The sequence below is a fragment of the Vicia villosa genome, linkage group LG5, assembly GCF_029867415.1.
Source record: "Vicia villosa cultivar HV-30 ecotype Madison, WI linkage group LG5, Vvil1.0, whole genome shotgun sequence".
NCBI classification, from domain to species: Eukaryota; Viridiplantae; Streptophyta; class Magnoliopsida; order Fabales; family Fabaceae; genus Vicia; species Vicia villosa.
The window spans coordinates 150565231-150591242 of record NC_081184.1 but is presented as its reverse complement, the minus strand read 5'-3'; the positions used below and the strand labels follow the sequence as shown (position 1 = coordinate 150591242).

The 26012-nt window shown below is 36.6% G+C and overlaps 2 protein-coding genes and 1 long non-coding RNA gene across 12 annotated transcripts in view; 2 read left to right on the top strand and 1 right to left on the bottom strand.

Annotated features, from left to right (window-relative positions):
* Positions 1 to 1540: 1540 nt before the first annotated feature.
* LOC131603170 (uncharacterized) overlaps positions 1541 to 26012 on the bottom strand; it is a 44983-nt gene continuing 20511 nt past the window's right edge. For 7 of the 9 annotated variants that reach the window (XR_009284258.1, XR_009284251.1, XR_009284254.1 and 4 more), the window contains 5 exons: positions 4635 to 4883; positions 4219 to 4408; positions 2816 to 3730; positions 2231 to 2341; positions 1541 to 1979 (listed from right to left, as the gene is read on the bottom strand). This is a non-coding gene — a long non-coding RNA (uncharacterized LOC131603170). The remainder of the gene's footprint in view (positions 1980 to 2230; positions 2342 to 2815; positions 3731 to 4218; positions 4409 to 4634; positions 4884 to 26012) is intronic. The other 2 variants (XR_009284253.1, XR_009284259.1) reach the window with 2 other exon arrangements.
* LOC131603166 (ABC transporter G family member 1-like) lies at positions 1976 to 5918 on the top strand. Its single transcript, XM_058875438.1, has 8 exons — positions 1976 to 2313; positions 2626 to 2705; positions 2847 to 3317; positions 3412 to 3498; positions 3655 to 3780; positions 4222 to 4416; positions 4703 to 4792; positions 5096 to 5918. The coding sequence occupies exons 1-8, from the start codon at positions 2124 to 2126 to the stop codon at positions 5753 to 5755; spliced, it is 1899 nt and encodes a 632-aa protein (XP_058731421.1). The 5' UTR covers positions 1976 to 2123; the 3' UTR covers positions 5756 to 5918.
* On the top strand, positions 7972 to 12379 carry LOC131603167 (ABC transporter G family member 1-like). Of its 2 annotated transcripts, XM_058875439.1 has the most exons (8): positions 7972 to 8314; positions 8696 to 8775; positions 8902 to 9372; positions 9449 to 9535; positions 9835 to 9960; positions 10284 to 10478; positions 10766 to 10855; positions 11144 to 12379. In XM_058875439.1, exons 1-8 carry the CDS (start codon positions 8128 to 8130, stop codon positions 11801 to 11803), a joined length of 1896 nt encoding a protein of 631 aa, XP_058731422.1. In that variant the 5' UTR covers positions 7972 to 8127; the 3' UTR covers positions 11804 to 12379. The 2 variants fall into 2 exon arrangements, with proteins under 2 accessions (XP_058731422.1, XP_058731423.1); XM_058875440.1 differs by lacking the exon at positions 7972 to 8314 and having other exon boundaries at positions 8710 to 8830.

Genomic DNA, 26012 nt, shown 5'->3' with positions numbered 1-26012 from the left:
AGTACTAGGGTTTTCGGTCTCGCTTTAACCCATTTTTTAAAATTTAGAAAATCCAAACCCAACCTTAAACCAAATTAAAATGAATTTTGTCCATTAAATACAAGACATATTTGTACGAATGAGAAATGCTAGCAGCACTCTCTTTTTAACACTCTCAACACTCACTTTTTTATTGGTTGAAATATGTGAGTCCTACCACTTTATGTGGGATCCATTTTGAAAGTGAGAGACTCACACATGTTTCAACTAATAAAAAAGTATGTGTTGAAGAGAGTGTTGAAAATAGAGTGTTGTTAGCACTTCTCTTGTACATATTTTGTCGTGAAGTCTATGCATGTCAAAATGAAGCAAACACTATCACTATACAAAGCTTACAAGGTTTTGGGAATCTTATAACCACATCAACTCAATAATTAATTTATGCATTAATAACTCTTTTTGTCATATTGTTTTAGTTTAGATACTTCACAAAGTCTTCGGAGTTCATTTGGTGTGCAGTATATGATAGAGACATGATATGATATAAATCAGAATAAGGATATGTTATAATACAAATAGGATAAGACTTATCCTATGATATGTTTGGTTCACACAAGATATCAATATATATATATATATATATATATATAATTTGATAAAAATAAAATTAGTTTTCATATTTTTTAAATTTTAATAATTATTTTATATTTTAATATTTTAATTTATTAGATTTTAATTTTTATATTATATAAATTTAAAAAATTACCCTTATGACAACCATACATATAATTTATTTAATTTTTATTTTTATTTTGTCAAATTTATTTTTTTTTATTTTAAATTATATTTTAAGGGTAAACTAGTAAATTATTTTCTTTTCATATTATGCTCGATTCTAACCCAACATATTTAGGATAATTTGAACTAATAAGACAGGATAAGATAAGTGTCATGATTAAAATAATTTTGTAAGTTTGAAATCCTTTAATTTGTTTTAACAAAACTAAATGTTTCTAATTACTTTCTACACCAAATCTTTGTTAGTTAAACTTGGATGTCACTATAAAACGTATACAATTGCATTGGGTCACTACAATGACACTGAACTAATTTGCCTGGTCCATTAAGGATATTCTTAGTTTTGCGGTTTCATGGTTTTCTAAGGCTGTTTTTATTGACAAAATGGATTTCTAAATATAGATAATGAGTTGGATTAGAGAAATGGAGGAAACAAGAAATTGATCATAAGTGAGACAATAATTAAGAGAGGTAAAGATAAATGAAATATTAAAGAGAGGTGTAAATAAATTTTATGAAATTATGAAATTGCAGTTGTAATGTGATTTTTATTTTTTGCCGCAAAATAATGAGATTTACTTGTGATTTTCTGGGACCGAACCAAAACTGCAGTATCTGGCAGCAATTAAGGTGAAAATCAATGTATCAATGAACACTGTCTTCTGTAGTATCTTTCACCAATTTAAGGTGAAAATCAATTGCATGGATGAATACTGTCTTCTGTAGAATACCTGTCAGCAATTTAAATGGCAAAAGAATACACTGAATGCGTGAATGCAGTATAATTCAATTGCATGAAATGCTGGTCCCCTAAAATCAATTGCATCAATGAACAATCTCTATAGGGAACAGTAGACAGTAGATAGAAAATTTTGAATTCACCTCCCAATTTATTTAATCATAAATGAAGCCCATGAAAAGTTCAGTTAGCAGTAATTGCTGGGGTAAACTACGATCTACTTTCCTAGAATGTTATGTTGAATTGAATGTCAATAACTATATAGAACAAGATCTTGGATACTTCAAGACAATTACAATCACCTCCCATAAATAGCTGCTTGTTGATTGAAGTTGACATTGCTGGTCCTAATTTAGTCCCAAAATTGAGAGGGCGGTGGACATCAACGTACGAGAACCCATTTGTTCTATCGTGCACAATAAATAAGAGCATGGTGCATTTATCTTTAGAGTTGAAAAACTTTCTGCAGAATAAAATAATTAGTTTTTTTTCTGTGCTGTCGTGCATAATTAATAATAGCATCATGCATTTATCTTCTGACCAGAAATTTATCCATAAATAACAACTTGTAATAGATGCAAGATGTGCACATGTTAGTGAAGTTGACATGGGTGGTAATGAAGGAGAAAAAGGTAGCATTACTGTGACATGGGAGAATTTGGAGGCCATTGTTACAAATGGAAAGAATAGAAAACTAATTCTGCAGGGACTTACTGGTTATGCCCAGCCAGGGAAGCTTTTGGCTGTCATGGGTCCTTCAGGCAGTGGCAAGTCAACACTCCTTGATGCTTTAGCAGGTTATTAGATCAGTACTATAGTACTCTACTGCAATTTACATGCATGTGTGACCAATGAGTATCTTTTATGAATTATACCTACTAAGTCACTAAATTTTAATATTAAGTTTTTTTAAACCTTCAACTCTGTTTGGAAATTGCTTGTTGAAAGACCAAGTTTTATTGATGTTTGGAGTTTGAACATAAATGAAATTACCCTAGCATAGCATCAGTTGAAGCAGAGCATAATTCAGAGTTGCATGTTATTTTTAGTTTGCTGTGATTGGAAGCTAGTTATTCGACAATTATAATTTGATTCTACCAATGTTGCAGGAAGATTGAAATCAAACATACAGCAATCAGGGAAGATTCTAATCAATGGCAAAAAACAAACACTGGCTTATGGAACATCGGTAAGACAAAATTCCTGAAAACTACTCCAAGTACTAAAAAAAAGCAACAATCTTTTGGTAGAGAAAAATAATTGTATTAGAACGAAGATAGATTAGTTATTATTACTGACCTTTTTGACACCATGCACCATGTAAATTCAGGGCTATGTAACACAAGATGATGCTATGCCGCCAACTTTAACAGCCAGTGAAACTTTATACTACTCAGCTCAACTTCAATTTCCAAACTCAATGTCCATAGCAGAGAAGAAGAGACAAGCAGATATCACACTTAGAGAAATGGGCCTGCAAGATGCTATTAACACAAGGGTTGGAGGGTATGGTTCTAAGGGCCTAAGTGGAGGGCAAAAGAGGAGACTAAGCATTTGCATTGAGATTCTAACACACCCTAGACTTCTTTTCCTTGATGAACCAACGAGTGGACTTGATAGTGCAGCTTCCTACTATGTTATGAGTAGAATTGCAAGTTTAAGTCTAAGGGATGGTATTCAAAGGACAATTGTTGCATCCATCCATCAGCCTTGTAGTGAAGTTTTTGAACTGTTCCAAGACCTCTGTCTTCTTTCTTCTGGGGAGACAGTATATTTTGGTAAAGCTTCTGAAGCAAATCAGGTTAGGAACAAGTTGATAAGATACATAACATAGTTAGCACATATTAATTTCAAGTTGACAAAATACATATATAGTGACACTTAATTCACTGCAGTTTTTTGCTTCAAATGGTTTCCCTTGCCCAACTCTCTATAATCCTTCTGATCACTACTTACGGATCATAAACAAAGATTTCGAACAGGTATTTATGCAAACCCTGGGTCTTATTAGTGATTAGTATTAACTACTTTATAATGAAAGAGATTTTGCAGTTATATATATACAATATCCATTACATTAGATGGCACAAAACAATTGAAAACTGGAAAAATAGTGAATTAATCTACTTGGTTTTCAGGACATTGAAGAAGGCTTTGGTAAGGGAGTCATTACTGAAGAAGCAATTGGTATCCTTGTAAAAGCTTATAAGGCTTCTGAAATGAAAAGTCAAGTTCAGCTTGAAGTGACAAGAATTAGTGAATGGGTAAGTATCAGAGTACATTCTTAATTAGTCTTACACTAGAAAAACACAGAATATAACGTACTTTTCAAAGACAACAATGAGCACAACTTTTACCGTAGATCACTTTGGTAGATGGCTCAGTATGAACCAGTACCTAAAAACCGTTTGAAACTCCAACGACGACAAACACCGTCTTCAGAAAGTAGAAGTTCCGGTATCCTCGTCCTCACGACTTAGACACTGAGGACTTGATCAGCGTCGGTTTGATAAATACAAGGGAAAACAAATATAATATGGATGAATGCGAGCTTCTACTTCTAATAGGCGTTGTCGATAGTCATTAGAGTTTCAAAGGGACTTTTAAGTATTGATCCATGGTAATCAGATATCAAAGTGATCCACCATAGAACATACATAAACTATATCATTTAACGTTTCACTTCATGAAATTGTACGTACTAGGATTTGGGTGCAATAAGGAATAAGAGGATCCACGCTCCATTTCTGACTCAGTGCAAGATTCTTATAAAAAGATCTTCCCTGCAACTGTATCGTGACATCAGCAACTACTGGTTACGTCTTGTTGTCTTTATTGCAATAGCTATAAGCCTAGGCTCTATCTTCCATCCCGTTGGCTCAAGTCATCGATCTATACAGGTAAAATAACACTTGATAATGAAAGCATGCTTTAAAAGAGAAAACTATTAATTATATACTGTAAATAATCATGAATATTAAGTTAATGAAAATGCTAGAACCATATTCTTTAAGGTCCCACTATTTTTATATAGATCCTAACAAATTCAGTGGAACCGGTCTCAATTTTAACCTCTTAAAATACTGTGTTAAAAGAAGTATGTTCGAGAATATATTACCAGCACAGCACTCCCTGTGATTTATAAATTTGAACCATAATTGTAACCCCGTACATGGCATGTTTCAGGCCAGAGGATCGCTACTTTCATTTTTTATGTCCGTCCTGACTTTCATGACACTAGTTGGTGGATTCTCTCCCTTGATTGAGGAAATGAAGGTAAAACTGTTATCTTTTCAAATTGAAGCTTCACAATTGTGACCTCTAGCAGTAGACTACTGTATCCACATTCTAAAAGAACTTGATTCATCTGTAGTAAATGAAGTGTAAAGAGAGTAAATCAAAGATTGTTATTTCAACTAATTCATGATATATATGATGCACATGCAATATACATATTTTATTTGTTAATCAATTGTTCATAATACTTTCTTTACACTGTAAAGTGTGTAACTTTGGGTACAAATGCATCTCTAATACTGTATTCATTTCTAACTAAAAAAGTTTCCTTCCACCATATAGGTGTTTGAACGAGAGAGAATGAATGGGCACTATGGCATTACTGCTTTTCTCATTGGCAACATATTATCTCCTATTCCTTACATGTTAATGATCTCTCTCATTTCTGGGGTAATAGTGTGTTACCTTTCTGGACTACACAAAGGAGTAGAGCAATATCTATACTTTGCTTCTATCCTATTTGCCATTATGATGTGGGTTGAGAGCCTTATGATGGTTGTGGGGAGTATCGTCCCAAATTTTGTGATGGGAGTGATTATTGCTGGTGGAGTTGAAGGACTTGCAATTTTAACAGCTGGATTCTATCGACTTCCTGATGATCTTCCAAATCCATTATGGAAGTACCCTTGCTACTACATTTCCTTCCTCACATATGCTTTTCAAGGATCATTCAAGAATGAATTTGAAGGCTTAACATTTGTTTGGCATCAAAATGGAGGTACCATAAAAGTTAGTGGTAGAGATATATTAACTGATACATGGCATGTGCAAATGGATCATTCTAAGTGGGTTGATCTTGCTATCATGTTTGGAATGATTGTTGTTTATCGAATTCTATTCTTGGTCATCAATAAGATCAAGGAGAAGTCAAAACCTACTGTTCGTACCCTACATGGACCCAAAGCAAAAACTTTCTCTAGAACCAATATGGATGATCTCTAAATAACGTTCTACATAGATCATATGTATTTTCCTTGTATTTTGGGTGTGGGTTGTATAGCTCAAGTAATACAGAGTGCTATATATTTTGGGTGTGGGTTGTATAGCTCAAGTAATACAGAGTGCTATATTTAACTTTTAATGATTCAAACCAACAATTTCCCAAGTTCTATGATACTGAAGGGCAATTATTTATAATCATCGTGTTAAGAGTTTTACATCGGATAATATATGACCTGAACATGTGTTTATAAGTGAGGGCAATCCTCACCCTACAAGCCGGTTTTGTAGGGTTGAGTTAGGCCCAACCACATTTCTTAACATGATATCAAGAGTCTCGTTTAAGATTCGGTGGACCACCTGCTATCAGGTTTCTGCTATCGGACCACCTACCATTTTTTTCCACGTTCCAGTTATCTAATTTTGGGTGTGAGGGAGTGTGTTAAGAGTCACACATCAGACTATATATGGCTTGAACATATGCTTATAAGTGGGGGCAATTTTCACCCTATAAGCCGGTTTTGTAGAGTTGAGTTAGTCCCAACCACATTTCTTAACATGATATCAAAAACCTCGTTTAAGATCCGGTGAGCCATCTGCTATCAGGTTTTTGTTATCGAGCCACCCACCATTTTTTCCACCTGCTATCCAGTTGTCTAGTCCTAGGCGTGAGGGAGTGTGTTAAGAGTCTCACATCAAACAATATATGACCTGAATATGTGCTTATAAGGTTTTGTAGGATTGAGTTAGGTTCAACCACGTTTCTTAACACATAGTTTTGAATTTCAACACCTTAAAAGAAATTCACACAATAACAAGATCAAATTACGAGTTTATCATTCAATACCAGACCAACCAACCTCGACATTACCTTACCCACACTCAGCAACATATAACTTAATTACAAAACTTTAAAAAAAATCAAACAATAAAAGGCATTCCCATCATTTTAAAATCCTCATTGAAAAGATTATACAAAACGGTACAACAACAACAATAAACCCTTATCCCACTAGGTGGGATCGGCTAAATGAATCAACTTTCATCATAATGATCTATCAAAAACCATACTTCTGTCCAAATTATTAATTTCGAGATTTGTCTTAGTAGTTGAAAAGAACTTACATGTAACAAAAATGGGAGAATAGCTTCACCATGCAATGAAGGAAACCTAAGCTCCAACTTCTCATAGCTCGGTTTGATGGGAACGATAGAAAGTTAAATACCTACTAAATGTCAATATTTTTGTAGTATATAATGTTGTAAACCTAAGACACCCACTATGTTACATATATGATATATTTGACTTTCAAGAGTTAAAATGTTTTAATCAAATTTTATGTTTTTAATCCTTCATTGATCAGCACTACTTGATGCATCTCTAACTCTTTTAGATTGTATGTGAGATTTGTCCGAAAGAATGTATAAGGTGTGCAAAAGTAAAGAACAAAATTCTTGTGAAACATACATGTATGTCAGATAGGTGTCGGACACTGATTCAAAGAGTGTCAAAATAAAGAAAAAAACATTGTTTAGAACACTAGTTTTAGTTTTTCGACACATACGAGTGTCATAAAAATGTCGAATACCGACGTGGGTCAAATACCATGACACGCTAAATAATGTACCCTAATATATGGAACATCTGCTGGTCCTAATTTAATTCAAAAATTCAAAACATGGCAATCGCTCACATCATGAGGAAGAAAAGGGTCCTAATTTAAGTCAAAAATTGAGTGGGTGGAAGTCTCAAATTCATAAGCCTTCTGTTCTAGCGTGCACTAGTTGAAAAGCTTCTTTCACTCAAGAATAATTTGTTATCTTCTAACGATAAATTTATCCATAAATAACCATTTGTAATTAATGCAAGATATGGACATGTTGAAAAGCTTCTTTCATACTAAAATAATTTGTTATCTTCTGACCATAAATTTATCCATAAATAACCATTTGTAGTTGGTGCAAGATGTGCATAAGTTGAAAAGCTTCTTTCATGCTAAAATAATTTGTTATCTTCTGAGCATAAATTTATCCATAAATAACCATTTGTAATTGATGCAAGATGTGCACAAGTTGAAAAGCTTCTTTCTTACTAAAATAATTTGTTATCTTTTGACCATAAAATTATCCATAAATAACCATATGTAATTCATGCAAGATGTGCACAAGTTGAAAAGCTTCTTTCATACTAAAATAATTTGTTATCTTTTGACCATAAATTTATCCATAAATAACCATATGTAATTGATGCAAGATGTGCACAAGTTGAAAAGCTTCTTTCATACTAAAATAATTTGCTATCTTTTGACCATAAACTTATCCATAAATAACCATATGTAATTGATGCACGATGTGCACAAGCTAGTGGAATTGACATGGATGGTGGTGATGTGGGAGAAAAGGGTGGCATTACTGTGACATGGGAAAACTTCAAGGTCATTGTTACAAAGAATAAAAAACAAATTCTGCATGGACTTACAGGTTATGCCCAGCCTGGGAAGCTTTTGGCTGTAATGGGTCCCTCAGGCAGTGGCAAATCCACACTCCTTGATGCCTTAGCAGGTGATTAGATTAGTATTAGTAGTCTATTGAATTTTTTATACATGTGTGACCAATGAGTTTGAGTCCCATAGCATATTATTCTCCTCATTCATATCCTTTCTTTTATGTCTTATAACTATTGACTCTGTTTGGGAGTTGCGTGTTGAAAGACTAATTTTATTGATGTTTGGACTAATGAAATTACCCTAGAATCAGTTTATGTGACAGAAAAAGGAAGCGTATCATACTTCAGAGGTGAAAGTATCTTCCTTTTTCTTGAAACTAAATTTGTAGTATTTTCTTTTTAAGGCCAGAGGAAGTAGTATACTTGTTATTTGTAGTATGTTGTGATTGGGAAGCTTGATATTCGACTAGTATCATATGATTCAACCAATTTTGCAGGAAGATTGAGATCAGATATACAGCAATCAGGGAAGATTTTAATCAATGGAAAAACACAAACACTGGCTTATGGAACATCAGTAAGACAAAAATCCTGAATACTACATCAATCCAAAAAAAAGCAACAATCTATTGGTAAAGAAAACTAACTGTTTTAGAAAGCAGATAGATTAGTTACTAACCTTTTTCTCACCATGAAAATTCAGGGCTATGTAACACAAGATGATGCAATGCTGTCAGCTTTAACAGCTGGAGAAACTTTATACTACTCAGCTCAACTTCAATTTCCAAACTCAATGTCCATAGCAGAGAAGAAGAGACAAGCAGATATCACACTCAGAGAAATGGGCCTGCAAGATGCTATTAACACAAGGGTTGGAGGGTATGGTTCTAAGGGCCTAAGTGGAGGACAAAAGAGGAGACTAAGCATTTGCATAGAGATGCTAACACGCCCTAGACTTCTTTTCCTTGATGAACCAACTAGTGGACTTGATAGTGCAGCTTCCTACTATGTTATGAGTAGAATTGCAAGTTTAAGTCTAAGGGATGGTATTCAAAGAACAATTGTTGCATCCATCCATCAGCCGAGTAGTGAAGTTTTTGAACTTTTTGATTACCTTTGTCTTCTTTCTTCTGGAGAGACAGTCTATTTTGGTCCAGCTTCTGAAGCAAATCAGGTTATGAACTAAAATCCTAGTAGCACATTGATTTCAAGTTGATAAAATACATATAGTGACACTTGATTCAGTGCAGTTTTTTGCTTCAAATGGTTTCCCTTGTCCAACTCTCTATAATCCTTCTGATCACTACTTAAGGATCATAAATAAAGATTTTGATCAGGTATTTAAGCAAACCCTCGAGTCTAAATAGTATTTATTTGAAAGCATTGGGAATTTTAGAAGTATTATAAGCAACAACAAAATTAAAGAGAGTTACCAAAGAAAATTAAGAACTGAAAAAATAAATTCCATCTCTAATTTCTGTCACCAAACTATAGCAGAATTAGAGATGGATTTCATTTTTTCCCTTTCTACACACACACACACACACACACACACAAACTTTTCTAGATTAGAAGGCACAAGAGTCAAAACAGTTGAAAAACTGAAACATAATGGATTAATTTACTTTGTTTTCAGGACATTGAAGAAGGCTTAGGTAAAGGATTTATTACTGAAAAAGCAATTGATGTCCTTGTAAATTCTTATAAAGGGTCTGAAATGAAATTTCAAGTTCAGATTGAGGTGACAAAAATAAGTAAATGTGTAAGTATATCATCATGCATTCCAAAATTAGACTTAGACTAGAAAAGCACAATATAATGTACTTTTCAAAGCCAACAATGAGCATAAATTCTACTCTAGACCACTCTGGTAGATGGCTCAGAGTGAACTGATACCTGAAAACCGTTTGAAACTCCATCAACGATAAACACCTCCTTCTGGAAGTAAAGTTCTGGTCTCCTTGTCCTCATTAGAGTTTCAAAGTTATTTTAAAGTATTGATCCATCATTATCAAGGTGATCCACCACAGAACCCACCTAAACTGTAAGATTTAACGTTTTGTTTTATGAAATTGTGCGTACTAGGATTTGGGCGCAATGAGGAATAGGAGGACGCATGCTCTATTTCTGAGTCAATGCATGGTTCTTATAAAAAGATCTTCCCTGCAATTGTATCGTGACATCAGCAACTACTGGTTACGTCTTGTTGTGTTTATTGCAATAGCTATAAGCCTAGGCACCATCTTCTATCAGGTCGGCTCAAGTAAGAGATCTATTCAGGTAAAATATGAAATTATAATGAAAGTATACTTTAAAAGACAAATAATTATTAATGATTAATGTAAATAAGCCATCAGTATTAAATTTAATGAAAATGCTAGAAATATCTTTTAAGTTCCGCCAATTTTAATATAGAACCTAATATATTTAGTAGAACCAGTGTCAATTTCAACCTGTAAAGAATATAGTTTTGAAAGAAGTATGCTAGAGAATAAATATAATGCCAGTATTCCCCGTGATTTATAAATTTGAACTGTAATTGTTTTCTCGTATTTGGCATGCATCAGGTCAGAGGATCACTACTTTCATTTCTGATGTCTGTCCTAACTTTCATGACACTTATTGGGGGATTCCCGCCCTTGATTGAGGAAATGAAGGTAAAACTAGTATCTATTGTAATTGAAGCTCCAGTGCATTGAAGTCTAGTAGTCACTATTGTATCCAAATTCTAAAAGATTTATTAAGATGTAAAGAGAGTAAATCGAGAAATGATTTTTGTACACTTTCAAGATTTTTTAAGATGCAAATGCAATACTCATATTTGATTTGTCAATCAATTGTTGATAATACTCACTTTACACTATAAAGCGTGTAACTTTGCGTACATATGCATCTCTAATACTGTTTTCATTTCTAACTAAAAAAGTTTCCTTCCACAATATTAGGTGTTTGAACGAGAGAGAATGAATGGGCACTATGGCATTACTGCCTTTCTCATTGGCAACATATTATCTCCTATTCCTTACATGCTAATGATCTCTCTCATGTCTGGGGTAATAGTGTGTTACCTTTCTGGACTACACAAAGGAGTAGAGCAATATCTATACTTTGCTTCTATCCTATTTGCCATTATGATGTGGGTTGAGAGCCTTATGATGGTTGTGGGAAGTATCTTCCCAAATTTTGTGATGGGAGTTATCATTGCTGGTGGAGTTGAAGGACTTGCAATTTTAACAGGTGGATTCTATCGACTTCCTGATGATCTTCCAAATCCATTATGGAAGTACCCTTGCTACTACATTTCCTTCCTCACATATGCTTTTCAAGGATCATTTAAGAACGAATTTGAAGGCTTAACATTTGTTTGGCATCGAGATGGAGGTACCATAAAAGTTAGTGGTAGAGATATACTAAGTGATACATGGCATGTGCAAATGGGTCACTCTAAGTGGGTTGATCTTGCTATCATGTTTGGAATGATTTTTGTTTATCGTATTCTATTCTTGGTCATCAATAAGATCAAAGAGAAGTCAAAACCTATTGTTCCTACCGTAAATGGAGCCCAAGCAAAAACTTTCTCCATAACCAATATGGATGAACTCTAAATAAGGCTCTACAAATATCATATGTATCTTACTTGTACTATCATACTATGGGTGTGGGTTGTATAGTTCAAGTAATATATAGAAAGCAACAAGCATCATTATGTTATGATTGTTATCACCATTGTGACATCAGAGAGTATAAATTTGCGAAATCATGCAGAATATCCCAGCATCTACACCAAAATGCTTCATGTTATTGACCTAAATAAATAAAAATAATATACCTCGATGGTTTGATGCAAAACACCGGAGAATTGTGAACAATGATTATCAATCATCATCCCTTAGGGTTCATATTCAAATTTCAACACCTTAATAACAGCAAGTAATACCATCATGTATGATTTCTAAATTCTCATTGAAGAACTCATTGTTCAAAGTAATAGGTGAGAAGAACTCACTCACATGCATCAAAAATGGGAGAATAGCTTCTCGTTGGAATCATGAGTCACAAGTTTCTTAAGCGCGTGTAACAGAGGAATGAGTTGATCCTCTCTATCTCTTCTATCTTCCTCTGCAAATGGGGACGGATAATCGAAATCTCTATTTTATTTTATTTTTACAAATCATCGATTCTAGTAACACTCTAAATGCAATTTTAGTTTTTCTATTTTATTTGAAAGTTTCTCAACCAATGTCACAGAACTCTTATACACTATACTTATATTTGGTAAGACATGTTTTCGAGTTTATAGCTTATGTCTTATAAGCTCATATGATAATTTAGACCTGTTTGGTAAATGTCTTTTCATCACGAGCTTATAGCTTATTTTACTAAGTTATAGCTTATTTTTGAGACGTTATTTCAAATAGCGTTTTAGCTTATGTCTTATAACTTATTAATTTTTTTTTCATTTTTTTATCCATATTATTTTAATTAAAATCCATTTTTAACCCTTATAATTTATTTTAATTTAAAATAAAATAATTATATATTAAATATCTTTTATGTCATTTTACATTTATAAGTTAATTGAACCGTTAATTTTACCAAACACTTCAATTAGCTTATAAGCTATCAGTCTCAACCATTTGCTATAAGCTATAAGCCATCAGTCATCAGCCATCAGTCATAAGCTATAAGCTATCAGCTAGCTTATCAACCAACTGTTATTTTTACCAAACAGACCCTATGTAAATTTTCATTTTTGTCTTCTATTTTCGTAGAAGCACATTCGAAAGAACCATATTTTTTTAAAAAAATTGATTCCTTCCGTAGATGCCTGCGTATAAAATAAAAGAAAAAACAGTTAATTTCATCTAATTTTCATTTTAATAATACTTCCGTAGATGCATCTACGGAAGGTGGTAAAATAGAGTGTTTCGTAGGTGCATCTACGGAACAGTCTATTTTTTTTTAATTCATATCATTTTCATGAAGAAACTCCATGTTTAAAGACATACATTTTCAAATTCAGTAATGCAATTTAAAGACAATAGTAGGTAGACTAACAAAAATACAATATATAAATAATGTCGGTCAAAGTGTCGAGTACATCATCAAATACAAACAAAAATAAAATATGAATACATCGTCAAATATAACTACTGAGTATGTCGGACGTCCTCCTATGTACCATCATGCGCATCCCCTCCGAATCCATGAAGGGATCTGCTGGCTCTACCCCTAGCATCAAGTGTCCCACGGATCCTGGCACGATGCCGACAGTACAGAAATGCACTCTCTAACACCCTGATCATATCATCTAGCACACGCCTAGAAGCAGTACCCTCAGGGAATAAACCCTCTACAATGGCTCCGATGCCCCTGTCAGCTATCTAACGACATAGAGGAAGAAGATCCTCAGTGTGGTCCAACTGAGCCTGTTGCGCACAGAGAATCTCCTCGTGGACTGGTCTGGGAGGACCTCCCTCTGCAGCTGGAAGCATGTGTGGATGTGAGACTTTATAGTACCATGTGATGTACCCCTCGACACAATTCCAGTCGTACTCTGCTAGCGTCGCCCGTGCCTCCTCATGGACCATGTGATGCTTCCAGTCTGCAAAGACCTCATCTAACTGCCTGCGGGTCATGGCGATGGGAGCTGAAACATGAGGATCGCGAGGTATCGCCTGCTCATATCCAAATTGACGCATGACTCGCTCCAGAAGGTAGCGTACAACAATGGTCGAGCTAGCGGCCAACTATCCAGAATACAGACATATCTCGTCAAACAAAACCGCCACCCGGTGCTCATCATAGCAGTTGTATCTGATGTCCTCAATGGCCATGTGGTCAAGAGAGCGCCTGTAGGGATCCGGCACATGGTTCCCTCTAAGGGGGGTGAAAGCACTGGCACATGGCATGACATCTGTGTACTCCTTTACCTCTCCTCAGCCAATAATGTCTGGGAAGTGCTGTAGTATCCGACACGATTATTTTCAAGTACAATAAAAACTATAAAAAAGTAGAAAAGTGTAAAATTATTACCAGCAAAAGAGTACAGCTGTCTGCAACTGTCCTTGCCTTCCACAGGCATCCCTAGTCAATGTTAATTGTACGCCAGTTAGGGGTGGAAACAGGCCAGGCCGATAACAGGGACCTACAGGCTAGCCTATATAGCCTCAGGCCAGGCTACACATTATTTTTAAATAGAAAAGGCATATGCTTTTTTATAAGCCTATTTAGTTAAAAAGGTCGGGTCTCAGGCCCTAAAAAAGTCTTTTAAGCCTATCATGCCGACCTATTTAAATATATATGAATACTTTTTTATTATCATTATGTTATGTTTTGTACTTTGAATTGAAATACATTAATAAAACTTGGTTATCTCGAAGAACTTGTGAAAATAAGATGAAAACACCCGATGAACATTGTTCGAACTTGTGAAAATAAGATGAAAACACCTGATGAACATTGTTCTCATAAGTTCTTTTAGTTAGTTAATATATTTAAACATTATTTTAATTGCTTATTTATATATGTCTAAAACAAATTGGCTTTTATGTAGGCTAACAGGCTAACCAGGCCTTCGAAAAAGCCAGGCTTAGGCCTAAAAAATAAGCTTACGACAGGCTACAAATCAGACTTAGGCTTTTGTTTTTTTTGACAGGCCAGACTTAGGCTTGGCAAAGCCTAACTTGGCCCAGCCTATTTCCACCCCTAACGCCAGTACAGCCGCTCCCCAGTTGTACTCATGGATATGTGTTATATCTGGTAAGTACGTCAGGTAGACGACTTTTGTAACACCCCCACTTTCCCATATCGAAAATAAACGAATTATAAATACATAAATAATCAGAGTAATACGAGTAGGATGTCACATCTTCTAAACAATTCAATAAAACATCACTTTATTTAATAGTTCCTCATTAAAATAGAATATTCAACACTGCAGCAGGATTTAAAACATCTTATTAATTCTCATGGCACCACGGCCTCAACAAATAAATTATATCCACTAAACAGGTGGTCCAACGATAGTATCAAAATCAAGATACGTAACAATTTAACATTTAACTGAAAAGAAAACAAAGCACAGCGTATCCCAACATTCCCGTGTTACGTATCAGAGCGACTCCTAACACTCGATCAGGTAACACTCGACAATCCAAGCACTACTCTGGTACCTGGTTATTTGTACTCCCGAAGAAGCACAAACACAACAACAGAAAAGGGGTGAGAATTACATTCAATAAATGCACGGTGAAATATCACATGGTTAAGGAGTAGTATCTACACCACGCACAAACACAATCATAAACAGATTCTCACTCCATCAATTACACAACAACATCATTACACGACATTTACAGTCAGTCAGATGAATGAAAATGCAACTATCAACTCTACATGCATGTGGTACCAACAGAGCATAAGCCCTCAACAGTTGCCATTATTTTAGAGGCGATAACAAGGCATAAGCCTTCAACAATGCCAATACAGGCCAACAACAGAGCATAAGCCCCCAACAACATATGTATGCAATATGGAAATCCAATCAACACAATTCAACAACACAAGGCTTCAGCCCTCAACTCGTTGCCATTTAGGCCATCACCCAGCTCAACAACATGCAACTATAATTTCATTATTTTGTAGTTACATTCACAACAATCAACACAACTTATCACAATATTTTATGTCCAAAACATAACTCTTACGGTCTCTTTATGTTTACCTAAGTCCTACAATCTAAGGAACTCAGAAAAGGTACTCATCTCACTCAAGAATTAGAAGAAAATCACAAAAATGGAAATTTCTGCACAGTAGCGTAACCATACGCGTATCGCTATTCCATACGCGTATGCCCCTTCCCTATACGCGTTCCATACGCGTACCACCAGGACCAGTTTTGCACTAAAAAAAATTCCCATACGCGTATCACTCTCCCATACGCGTATGGCCTCCCTTCCATACGCGTACCATACGCGTTCCACCAGAAGTTGTACTATGCTGGGACAGGGCTGCGTATCATACGCGTATAGCCCCCTGGGTGTGTCCCTCATACGCGTATGGGCCCAACCCATACGCGTATCATACGCAAACTAACAGGAAAACTGTCTTTCCAAGTCTGCACTCGCACCAGTTCGTTCACACTCGTTTTCATCACTTCCAGTCTGCGATTTCATGTCCTAAACATCATATTTTTCACCTATTAACTCACACCCTTTATCTAGGTTCATTAACCTGTTATGCTACATCAATTTTAACATGATAACATTCAATTTCTACTCATCAGATGGGACAGTTTTACATTCAGGTTCAATTCCTCTTATGAACACAATAACAACTCAACTGACACTCAAATCCACACCATAATTCATCAATCCAAAACAGAATTTCGTCCACAATCATACAATACTCATTAGTCATGAAGAATCATCATACAAGTCAAATCAATTCACACATCAAAGAAGAAATCAAACATATAAAGTGTGAAACCTAAAGAGGGAAAGGAACCCTCACTAACCTCTCATGTTGTAATCACCATTTAAAGAACCCATTCTCCCCCTTTACCTTAGGATTGAGCTTTGATTTCTTCAACAATGGTGGAAGTCTCCTTCTCTCTAGCCCTAGCCTCTTTCTCTGTTTTCACGTTCTTCACAATTTTTGCCAAAAGAAACTATTCCTTCTAATTTTTCTTTATTTTTATTAATCTCTCACTAATCCTTAATTTGCTACTGGGCTTACTACACACCCTCCCAATTACTAATCACTACTTGACCCAAATAACTAATTAATCATTTTACTACTTACTAAATAATTATTAAACTAATTTAATATTAATTAAAATATCAGTTTAAGCACCAAATACATCAATAATTACGTAATGAAATAAATATCGAAAATTGGGGCGTTACAACTCTTCCCCACTTACGATATTTTCGTCCTCGAAAATCTTACCTCGTTCAAACAACTCGGGATAAGAGTCCCGCATCTTGCTCTCCATTTCCCACGTCATGCTCTCTCCGATAGTCCCCGTCCAGACTACTTTCACCAGCGGAATATCTTTACCTCTAAGGGACTTTACCTCACGATCTGCGATCTGAATCGGCATCGTCTCTACAGTAAGATTCTCCCTCACTTGCACATCATCCATATGAATCACGTGAGATGGGTCTGGAATATACTTCCGAAGTTGCGACACATGAAACACATCGTGCAGATTTGAAAGGTTAGGCGGCAACGCCACCCTATAAGCGACAGTACCAACCCTCTCCGAAATCTTATAGGGACCAATAAATCGTGGAGTCAGCTTCTTTGACTTCAGGGCACGACCAACACCAGTCACAGGCGTGACTCTTAGAAACACATGGTCGCCCGATTCGAATTCTAACTCCTTCCTTCGCCTATCATGATAGCTCTTTTGTCTACTCTATGAAGCTTTCATCTTTTCCCGGATTAACTTTACCTTCTCTGTAGTATCTCGTACGATTTCCGGTCCAAGTACTACGCCTTCGCCGGACTCGTGCCAACATAGCGGAGTTCTACACCTCCGACCGTACAACGCTTCAAAAGGGGCCATACCGATACTAGAATGATGACTGTTATTATAAGTAAACTCGATCAATGGAAGATGAGCGCTCCACGAGCCTCCTTGTTCGAGAACACACGCTCTCAACAAATCCTCTAGAGACTGAATAGTCCTTTCAGTTTGACCATCCGTCTAAGGATGATACGTCGAACTCAACCTCAACTTAGAACCCAAACTTTCTTGCAAGCTCTTCCAAAAATCAGAAGTGAATCTCGGATCTCTATCCGACACGATGCACAAGGGAATTCCATGCAACTTCACAATCACTCTGACGTAGATTTCGGCTAACTTCGCCACCAGATACGTAATGTTAATAGGTATGAAATGGGCTGATTTCGTAAGCCTATCAACAATCACCCATATTGAATCGTGTCCACTCGCAGTATTAGGCAGCCCCGTTACAAAATCCATCGAAATGCTATCCCACTTCCATTCTGGAATTTCTAACGGTTGCATCAACCCTGCAGGCTTCTGGTGTTCAATCTTCGATTTTTGACAAGTTAAACAAGCATATACAAATCGTGCCACATCCTCTTTCATTCTCGGCCACCAAAATATCTTCTTCAAGTCTTGATACATTTTAGTAGCTCCAGGATGAATACTCAAGTTACTTCGATGACCTTCTTCTAAAATCATCCTTTTCATATTATTGTCGTCAGGGATACAGATTCGATCCTGCAGTCTCAATACTCCTTGCGCTTCCACCTTAAAATCACTCTTCTCGGATTTGCCACAACCAACTATAATGTCTACCATTTTCACATCCAATTTCTGAGCCTCTTTGATACTGTTCAGGAAGTCATTATCAATTTTGAGCATTCCCAACTTAACACTTTGCGGGGTCACTTCACAAATCAAGCTCATATCTCAGAATTGTAAGATCAGTTCTAATTTTTTAACCATCATAGCCGACATGTGCAAGGTTTTTCGGCTTAAGGCATCAGCCACAACATTTGCCTTACCGGGATGATAATTCAACCCGAAATCATAATCTTTCAACAATTCTAACCACCTCCGTTGTCTCATGTTCAGCTCCTTCTGGTCAAATAGGTATTTCAAACTCTTATGGTCACTATAGACTTCAAATCTAGAACCATAGAGATGATGCCTCCAAATCTTTAGTACGAAAACAACAGCAGCGAGCTCTAAATCATGTGTAGGGTAGTTCTTTTCATGAATTCTCAGTTGCCTCGACGCATAAGCAATTACCTTACCATTCTGCATAAGTACACCACCTAAACCCATCAGAGAAGCATCGCAATAAACTACAAAAGGTTCTCCTGGGTTTGGTAATGTCAAAACCGGAGCTGTCGTCAATCTCTTTTTCAACTCCACAAAACTTTCTTCACATTGTGCATCCCATATGAACACTTTACCCTTACACGTCAACTTGGTTAACGGAAGTGCCAACTTAGAAAATCCTTCAATAAACCGTCTGTAGTAACCGGCTAAGCCTAAGAAACTTCTGATCTCAGTAGCTGACTTTGGAGTCTCCCACTATAACACAGCATCTACCTTAGATGGATCTACAACAATGTCACTGCCAGATATGACATGTCCCAGAAAATTGACTTCTTTCAACCAAAATTCACACTTGGACAACTTCGCATACAATTTCCTTTCTTTCAACACTTGCAATACTGTCTTCAAATGATCGGTATGCTCTTGCTCTGATTTAGAATATATCAAAATGTCGTCTATGAACACCACGACAAACTGATCTAAATACTCATGGAAAATACGGTTCATATACTCCATGAATACTCCTGGCGCATTCGAAACACCAAATGGCATCACTGAATATTCATAATGTCCATATCTTGTCCTGAATGCTGTCTTCTGAACATCTTTATCTTTAACCTTAATCTGATGGTAACCCGACCTCAGATCGATCTTGCTAAACACACTCGCACCCACCAATTGGTCCATCAAATCATCTATTCTCGGTAGCGGGTATTTGTTCTTAATCGTTACTTTATTCAGCTGTCTATAATCTACGCAAAGTCTCATGCTTCCATCCTTTTTCTTCACTAACAGCACCGGAGCTCCCCACGGCGATACACTTGGTCTGACAAACTTCTTCTCCAGTAAGTCTTCTAATTGCTTCTTTAATTCCGTCAACTCATATGCGGACATCCTGTACGGTGCCATAGAAATAGGTCTGGTATCAGGTACAAGATCAATCGTAAACTCAATTCCTCTTTTTGGCGGAACATAAGGAATCTCATCGGGAAAAACTTCAGGGAATTCGCTTACCACCGGTAACTCATCGATAATGTTCTGATTCTCGATTGACAATGTTGCCATCAACGAGAACATCTCTACTTCTTCCTTCAGCAATTGTCATACCTGCTTAGACGACACTAAACCAGCTTATTCTTCAGCAGTTGAAAATCTCACAGTCTTGTTATAACAATTGATATGAGCATAGTTATATTCTAACCAGTTCATTCCTAAAATTACGTCTAACCCGGCTAACGGTAAACATAATAATCAACAGCAAAGTCCCTGCCGAAGATCGACAGCGGACACTTCAAACAAACAAGAGATGTAGTCACAGATCCTTTAGTTGGAACCTCAACTACCATCTCGCCATTCATCGAAGATAGCATAAGACCCAATCTTTCAACACATTCAGCAGCAATAAAACAATGAGTAGCACCAGTATCAATAATAGTAATTAAAGGCATACTATTGATGAAGCAAGTACCTCTAATGAGTCTATCCTCAGTGTTTGTCTGAGTACCAGCCAATGCGAACGCCTTACCACCAGCTTGTGCCTTCTTTGGTTTCTGACATTGACTTCCAATGTGTCCTTCTTCGCCGCAATTAAAACACACCACTTCTTTATGTCTGCACTCAGACATCATATGACCAGTCTTGCCACAACGAAAACACTTTTTAACGTCATCAGTGCAGTAAGTACTCTTATGACCAGCCTTCCCACACTTAAAACACACAATCGGAGCACGAGCACCTCCCCCACTTGTTCTCTGGCCCGGAGCAGCTCTCTGTTTTCCCTTGCCAGCTGGAGTGTCATAAGGCTTGCCACGTTGCTGATTCTGCCTGCCTCTTCTATCACTAACAATCTTATAGTGAGCAGCATTATCTTCCTCAAAGATTCTGCAGCTGTCTACCAAGTTAGGGAAAACGCGGATCTGCTGATACCCTATAGCTTTCTTGATCTCAGAGCGTAACCCATTTTCAAACTTAACGCATTTTGAAAACTCTGCACCCTCTCCATCATAGTATGGATAAAATTTGGCCAATTCAGTGAACTTAGCAGCATAGTCAGTCATTGACATGTTCCCTTGTTTCAGTTTGTGGAACTCAAATTCCTTCTTACCACGGATGCTCTCAGGATAATACTTTCTCAGAAATTCCCTTCGGAACACATCCCAAGTGATCTCTTCACCTGCAACTTCTAGTCTCTGACGTGTTGCTAGCCACCAGTCGTCAGCTTCGACTGCTAGCATATGTGTCCCATAACGAACTTTCTGTGCCTGAGTACAATCCATTACACGAAAGATCCTCTCGATCTCTTTCAACCACTCTAAGGCTCCATCAGGGTCATGCTTGCCTTTGAAGACCGGCGGGTTCTCCCTCTGGAAGGTAGCCAAACTGCAAGACCCAGCATTCTCACCAGCATTAGGTTGATGTTCCAGGGCTTGAGCCATAGCCTCCAAAGCAGCAGCAATCGCAGCATCGTTTCTCCCAGCCATTTCAACTAAACACTGCAACAGAAACATAGTTAGATAACGAGTTTTAACCACACTCGATTTGTTAACGACTTAACTACTTGGTCGGACGGACCGACCTGCTCTGATACCAATTGTAACCCCCCACTTTCCCATATCGAAAATAAACGAATTATAAATACATAAATAATCAGAGTAATACGAGTAGGATCTCACATCTTCTAAACAATTCAATAAAACATCACTTTATTTAATAGTTCCTCATTAAAATAGAATATTCAACACTGCAGCGGGATTTAAAACATCTTATTAATTCTAATGGCACCACGGCCTCAACAAATAAATTATATTCACTAAACAGGTGGTCCAACAATAGTATCAAAATCAAGATACGTAACAATTTAACATTTAACTGAAAAGAAAACAAAGCACAGCGTATCCCAACATTCTCGTGTTACGTATCAGAGCAACTCCTAACACTCGATCAGGTAACACTCGACAATCCAAGCACTACTCTGGTACCTGGTTATTTGTACTCCCGAAGAAGCACAGACACAACAACAGAAAAGGGGTGAGAATTACATTCAATAAATGCACGGTGAAATATCACATGGTTAAGGAGTAGTATCTACACCACGCACAAACACAATCATAAACAGATTCTCACTCCATCAATTACACAACAACATCATTACACGATATTTACAGTCAGTCAGATGAATGAAAATGCAACTATCAACTCTACATGCATGTGGTACCAACAGAGCATAAGCCCTCAACAGTTGCCATTATTTTAGAGGCGATAACAAGGCATAAGCCTTCAACAATGCCAATACAGGCCAACAACAGAGCATAAGCCCCCAACGACATATGTATGCAATATGGACATCCAATCAACACAATTCAACAACACAAGGCTTCAGCCCTCAACTCGTTGCCATTTAGGCCATCACCCAGCTCAACAACATGCAACTATAATTTCATTATTTTGTAGTTACATTCACAACAATCAACACAACTTATCACAATATTTTATGTCCAAAACATAACTCTTATGGTCTCTTTATGTTTACCTAAGTCCTACAATCTAAGGAACTCAGAAAAGGTACTCATCTCACTCAAGAATTAGAAGAAAATCACAAAAATGGAAATTTCTGCACAGTAGCGTAACCATACGCGTATAGCTATTCCATACGCGTATGCCCCTTCCCCATACGCGTTCCATACGCGTACCACCAGGACCAGTTTTGCACTAAAAAAAATTCACATACGCGTATCACTCTCCCATACGCGTATGGCTTCCCTTCCATACGCGTACCATACGCATTCCACCAGAAGTTGTACTATGCTGGGACAGGGCTGCGTATCATACACGTATAGCCCCCTGGGTGTGTCCCTCATACGCGTATGGGACCAACCCATACGCGTATCATACGCAAACTAACAGGAAAACTGTCTTTCCAAGTCTGCACTCGCACCAGTTCGTTCACACTCGTTTTCATCACTTCCAGTCTGCGATTTCAGGTCCTAAACATCATATTTTTCACCTATTAACTCACACCCTTTATCTAGGTTCATTAACCTGTTATGCTACATCAATTTTAACATGATAACATTCAATTTCTACTCATCAGATTGGACAGTTTTACATTCAGGTTCAATTCCTCTTATGAACACAACAACAACTCAACTGACACTCAAAACCACACCATAATTCATCAATCCAAAACAGAATTTCGTCCACAATCATACAATACTCATTAGTCATGAAGAATCATCATACAAGTCAAATCAATTCACACATCAAAGAAGAAATCAAACATAAAGTGTGAAACCTAAAGAGGGAAAGGAACCCTCACTACCCTCTCATGTTGTAATCACCATTTAAAGAACCCATTCTCCCCCTTTACCTTAGGATTGAGCTTTGATTTCTTCAACAATGGTGGAAGTCTCCTTCTCTCTAGCCCTAGCCTCTTTCTCTGTTTTCACGTTCTTCACAATTTTTGCCAAAAGAAACTATTCCTTCTAATTTTTCTTTATTTTTATTAATCTCTCACTAATCCTTAATTTGCTACTGGGCTTACTACACACCCTCCCAATTACTAATCACTACTTGACCCAAATAACTAATTAATCATTTTACTACTTACTAAATAATTATTAAACTAATTTAATATTAATTAAAATATCAGTTTAAGCACCAAATACATCAATAATTACGTAATGAAATAAATATCGAAAATTGGGGCGTTACAACTTTTGTGTAAGTCGAGTTCGTGTCCACAAAGAGCTGAGTGCCTATCAAATATAGGAAGTAGCATCTCAGCGTCCGCTCTCTGTGTGTAGCCTGCTCCAACTCATGCCCCTCAGCCTGCAGCTCCGCAGTGAGCTCCGCATCATACTGTCTCTGCAGGAATCTAAACCTGACGTGGGCCCCTCGTGTCCTCTCCACCTCCTCAAGTTCGTCATCGGGATCAACCCCTATATCAACAATCAGCGTCTATTGAGCTTCCGCCTTCGTCAGCCTACTATGACAAAGGAGGGAACCCTTGTTGCACCGCAATTTTTGACCACTGAGATTCCACCATATTTTAAAAATTAAGATCATCATTTTCATCCTAATCATCATGAATTTATTATTCATTAACCCAAAAATACAAAAAAAAAAATTGCTGTTTGTTACTTGTGTCCCAAGACAGAAGACTGATCAAGAAGAAATTGAGCAAATTAGGGTTTTGAGACCCACGGGGAAATTCAACATTATTCTATGATTCAAAGGGTTCTCCAATCAATACCAAGGTCCAAAGATGGGTCAATGCAAGATCAATCACCTTCAAGTTCATCAGAAGCTCAAATTAGGGTTTTGACCTAATTTCACTAGAGGGTTGACTTTTAATCAGGAGATACTTCCAAGACTCAAAATATGATTCAAAGGCATCCTAATCAACATTATAGTCCATCCATATCATTCATTTGAAAAGGACAGCTTGATTCATTTGGAAATCACAAAACTGCAGTTCATTTGGAAAAAGTCAACTGTGCAAGTCAACCTTTGACTTTTGAGAAAAATAGTCAACTATGGACTTTTAAGGATTCAAATCATCATCATATGGATATTGAAGACATTTTGTCAAATAAAATTCAAAGAATTCATCAAGAATCAAAAAGTCAACAAAAAGTCAAATTAGGGTTTTTAAGTGTATTTTGACCTAATTCATGGATCTCCAAATTTTGCTTACACACTCAAAAATCTCCCAACATGAAAGTTGTAGATCTTGGAAAAACAAAAAACCTATCACATTGGAACTTTTGGCTAAAAGTGATTATTTTGAGAGATTTTGGATTAAGAAGGTTTATGTTCAAAAAATTTAGAAAATTTTTAAGTGTTTTCACCTAGGTTTTTCTTAACTTTATGACCTTTTTTCTCCATGATCCAAAAAGAGTTTGAGGAAAATTTCAATAAGTGAATTGAAGTATGTAGCAAGGGTTTTCCAAAGATATAAGTAGCATGAAAATCCATGGCTCCATCCATGAGATATGATTTTGTGAAGAAGGCACCATGAACACTTGAATTCAAGAATGAAGATGAATAAGTTATGAACCAAAACCATTTCAAATGCACAGATTCCTTTCTTGCAGCCCATATAACTTGTTGAGAGCACCATAATCAGAATATTACACTTGCTTTTGAGCTATAATCCAAGTGTTTAAGACATTATCCAAGTGATCATTCCATTAATGGCACAAGGTTAACACTTTCATTCTAGTAAAGTTAGCTTTATGCACAAAGTCCACTCCTTGAGCCACTACAATGTCTCTTCTACCTCAAAAGCAAGTTAAAACCCACAATCAAGCCTCTAAGATCAAATCAAAACTTTGCAAGCATGCTTAAAGCTTTGTACCTCACCATTGAAACCATAACTTTCTCATTTCTTCACAAACAAGCAAGATGGTACAAGATCACATGTGAGCTTCAAACTTCTGAGTTTTTTTCCCTGCACAAACCCTAAATCTTGCCTATAAATAGAGAGTATCACTCCCTTGATCAATTACACCAGAATTCTCCAAGTCATACCTCACTTGAAATTCTCCATTTTTCCATCTTTGTACTTTTATAGTGATTCTGAGTTCTAAGAGTTCTGGGTGTCAAACAAGAGTTTGAACAACTTCTAAATACCATTTAGAAGCTGTCCATACCTTCCTTAACCTCTCAAAAGCTTCCAAACCAAAAATCCCATTTTTCACTCCATTAAAGCTTTCTTTAAGCTCATCACTAGCCAAAACACAAACCAAACACCTACCAACCAAACTAACCATCCAAATAGCTTCTATTTATCATTTGGAAGCTATCCATAACATCCAAACACTTACCAAAGGCATTGAACGAGAAATCACATTTCAAAAACTCCATTAAAGCACCTTTTGAACCAAAGTTGCCAAAACCAAATTCACTCATGCGTTTTCAGGCCTTTTGTGTTAGATAGCTTCCATATCACATATATAAGCTATCCAAACACCTGTTTTAATTCTGTA

Excerpts from the sequence above, each read along its gene's own strand:
- LOC131603167 (XM_058875439.1), top strand. The coding sequence starts at position 8,128 with ATGGATGGTGGTGATGTGGGAGAAAAGGGTGGCATTACTGTGACATGG. Across the intron at positions 9,536-9,834 it reads TAAATAAAGATTTTGATCAG|GACATTGAAGAAGGCTTAGG; the intron begins GTATTTAAGCAA and ends CTTTGTTTTCAG. Across the intron at positions 10,856-11,143 it reads CCTTGATTGAGGAAATGAAG|GTGTTTGAACGAGAGAGAAT; the intron begins GTAAAACTAGTA and ends CCACAATATTAG.
- LOC131603166 (XM_058875438.1), top strand. The coding sequence starts at position 2,124 with ATGGGTGGTAATGAAGGAGAAAAAGGTAGCATTACTGTGACATGGGAG. Across the intron at positions 2,706-2,846 it reads CACTGGCTTATGGAACATCG|GGCTATGTAACACAAGATGA; the intron begins GTAAGACAAAAT and ends ATGTAAATTCAG. Across the intron at positions 3,318-3,411 it reads AAGCTTCTGAAGCAAATCAG|TTTTTTGCTTCAAATGGTTT; the intron begins GTTAGGAACAAG and ends AATTCACTGCAG.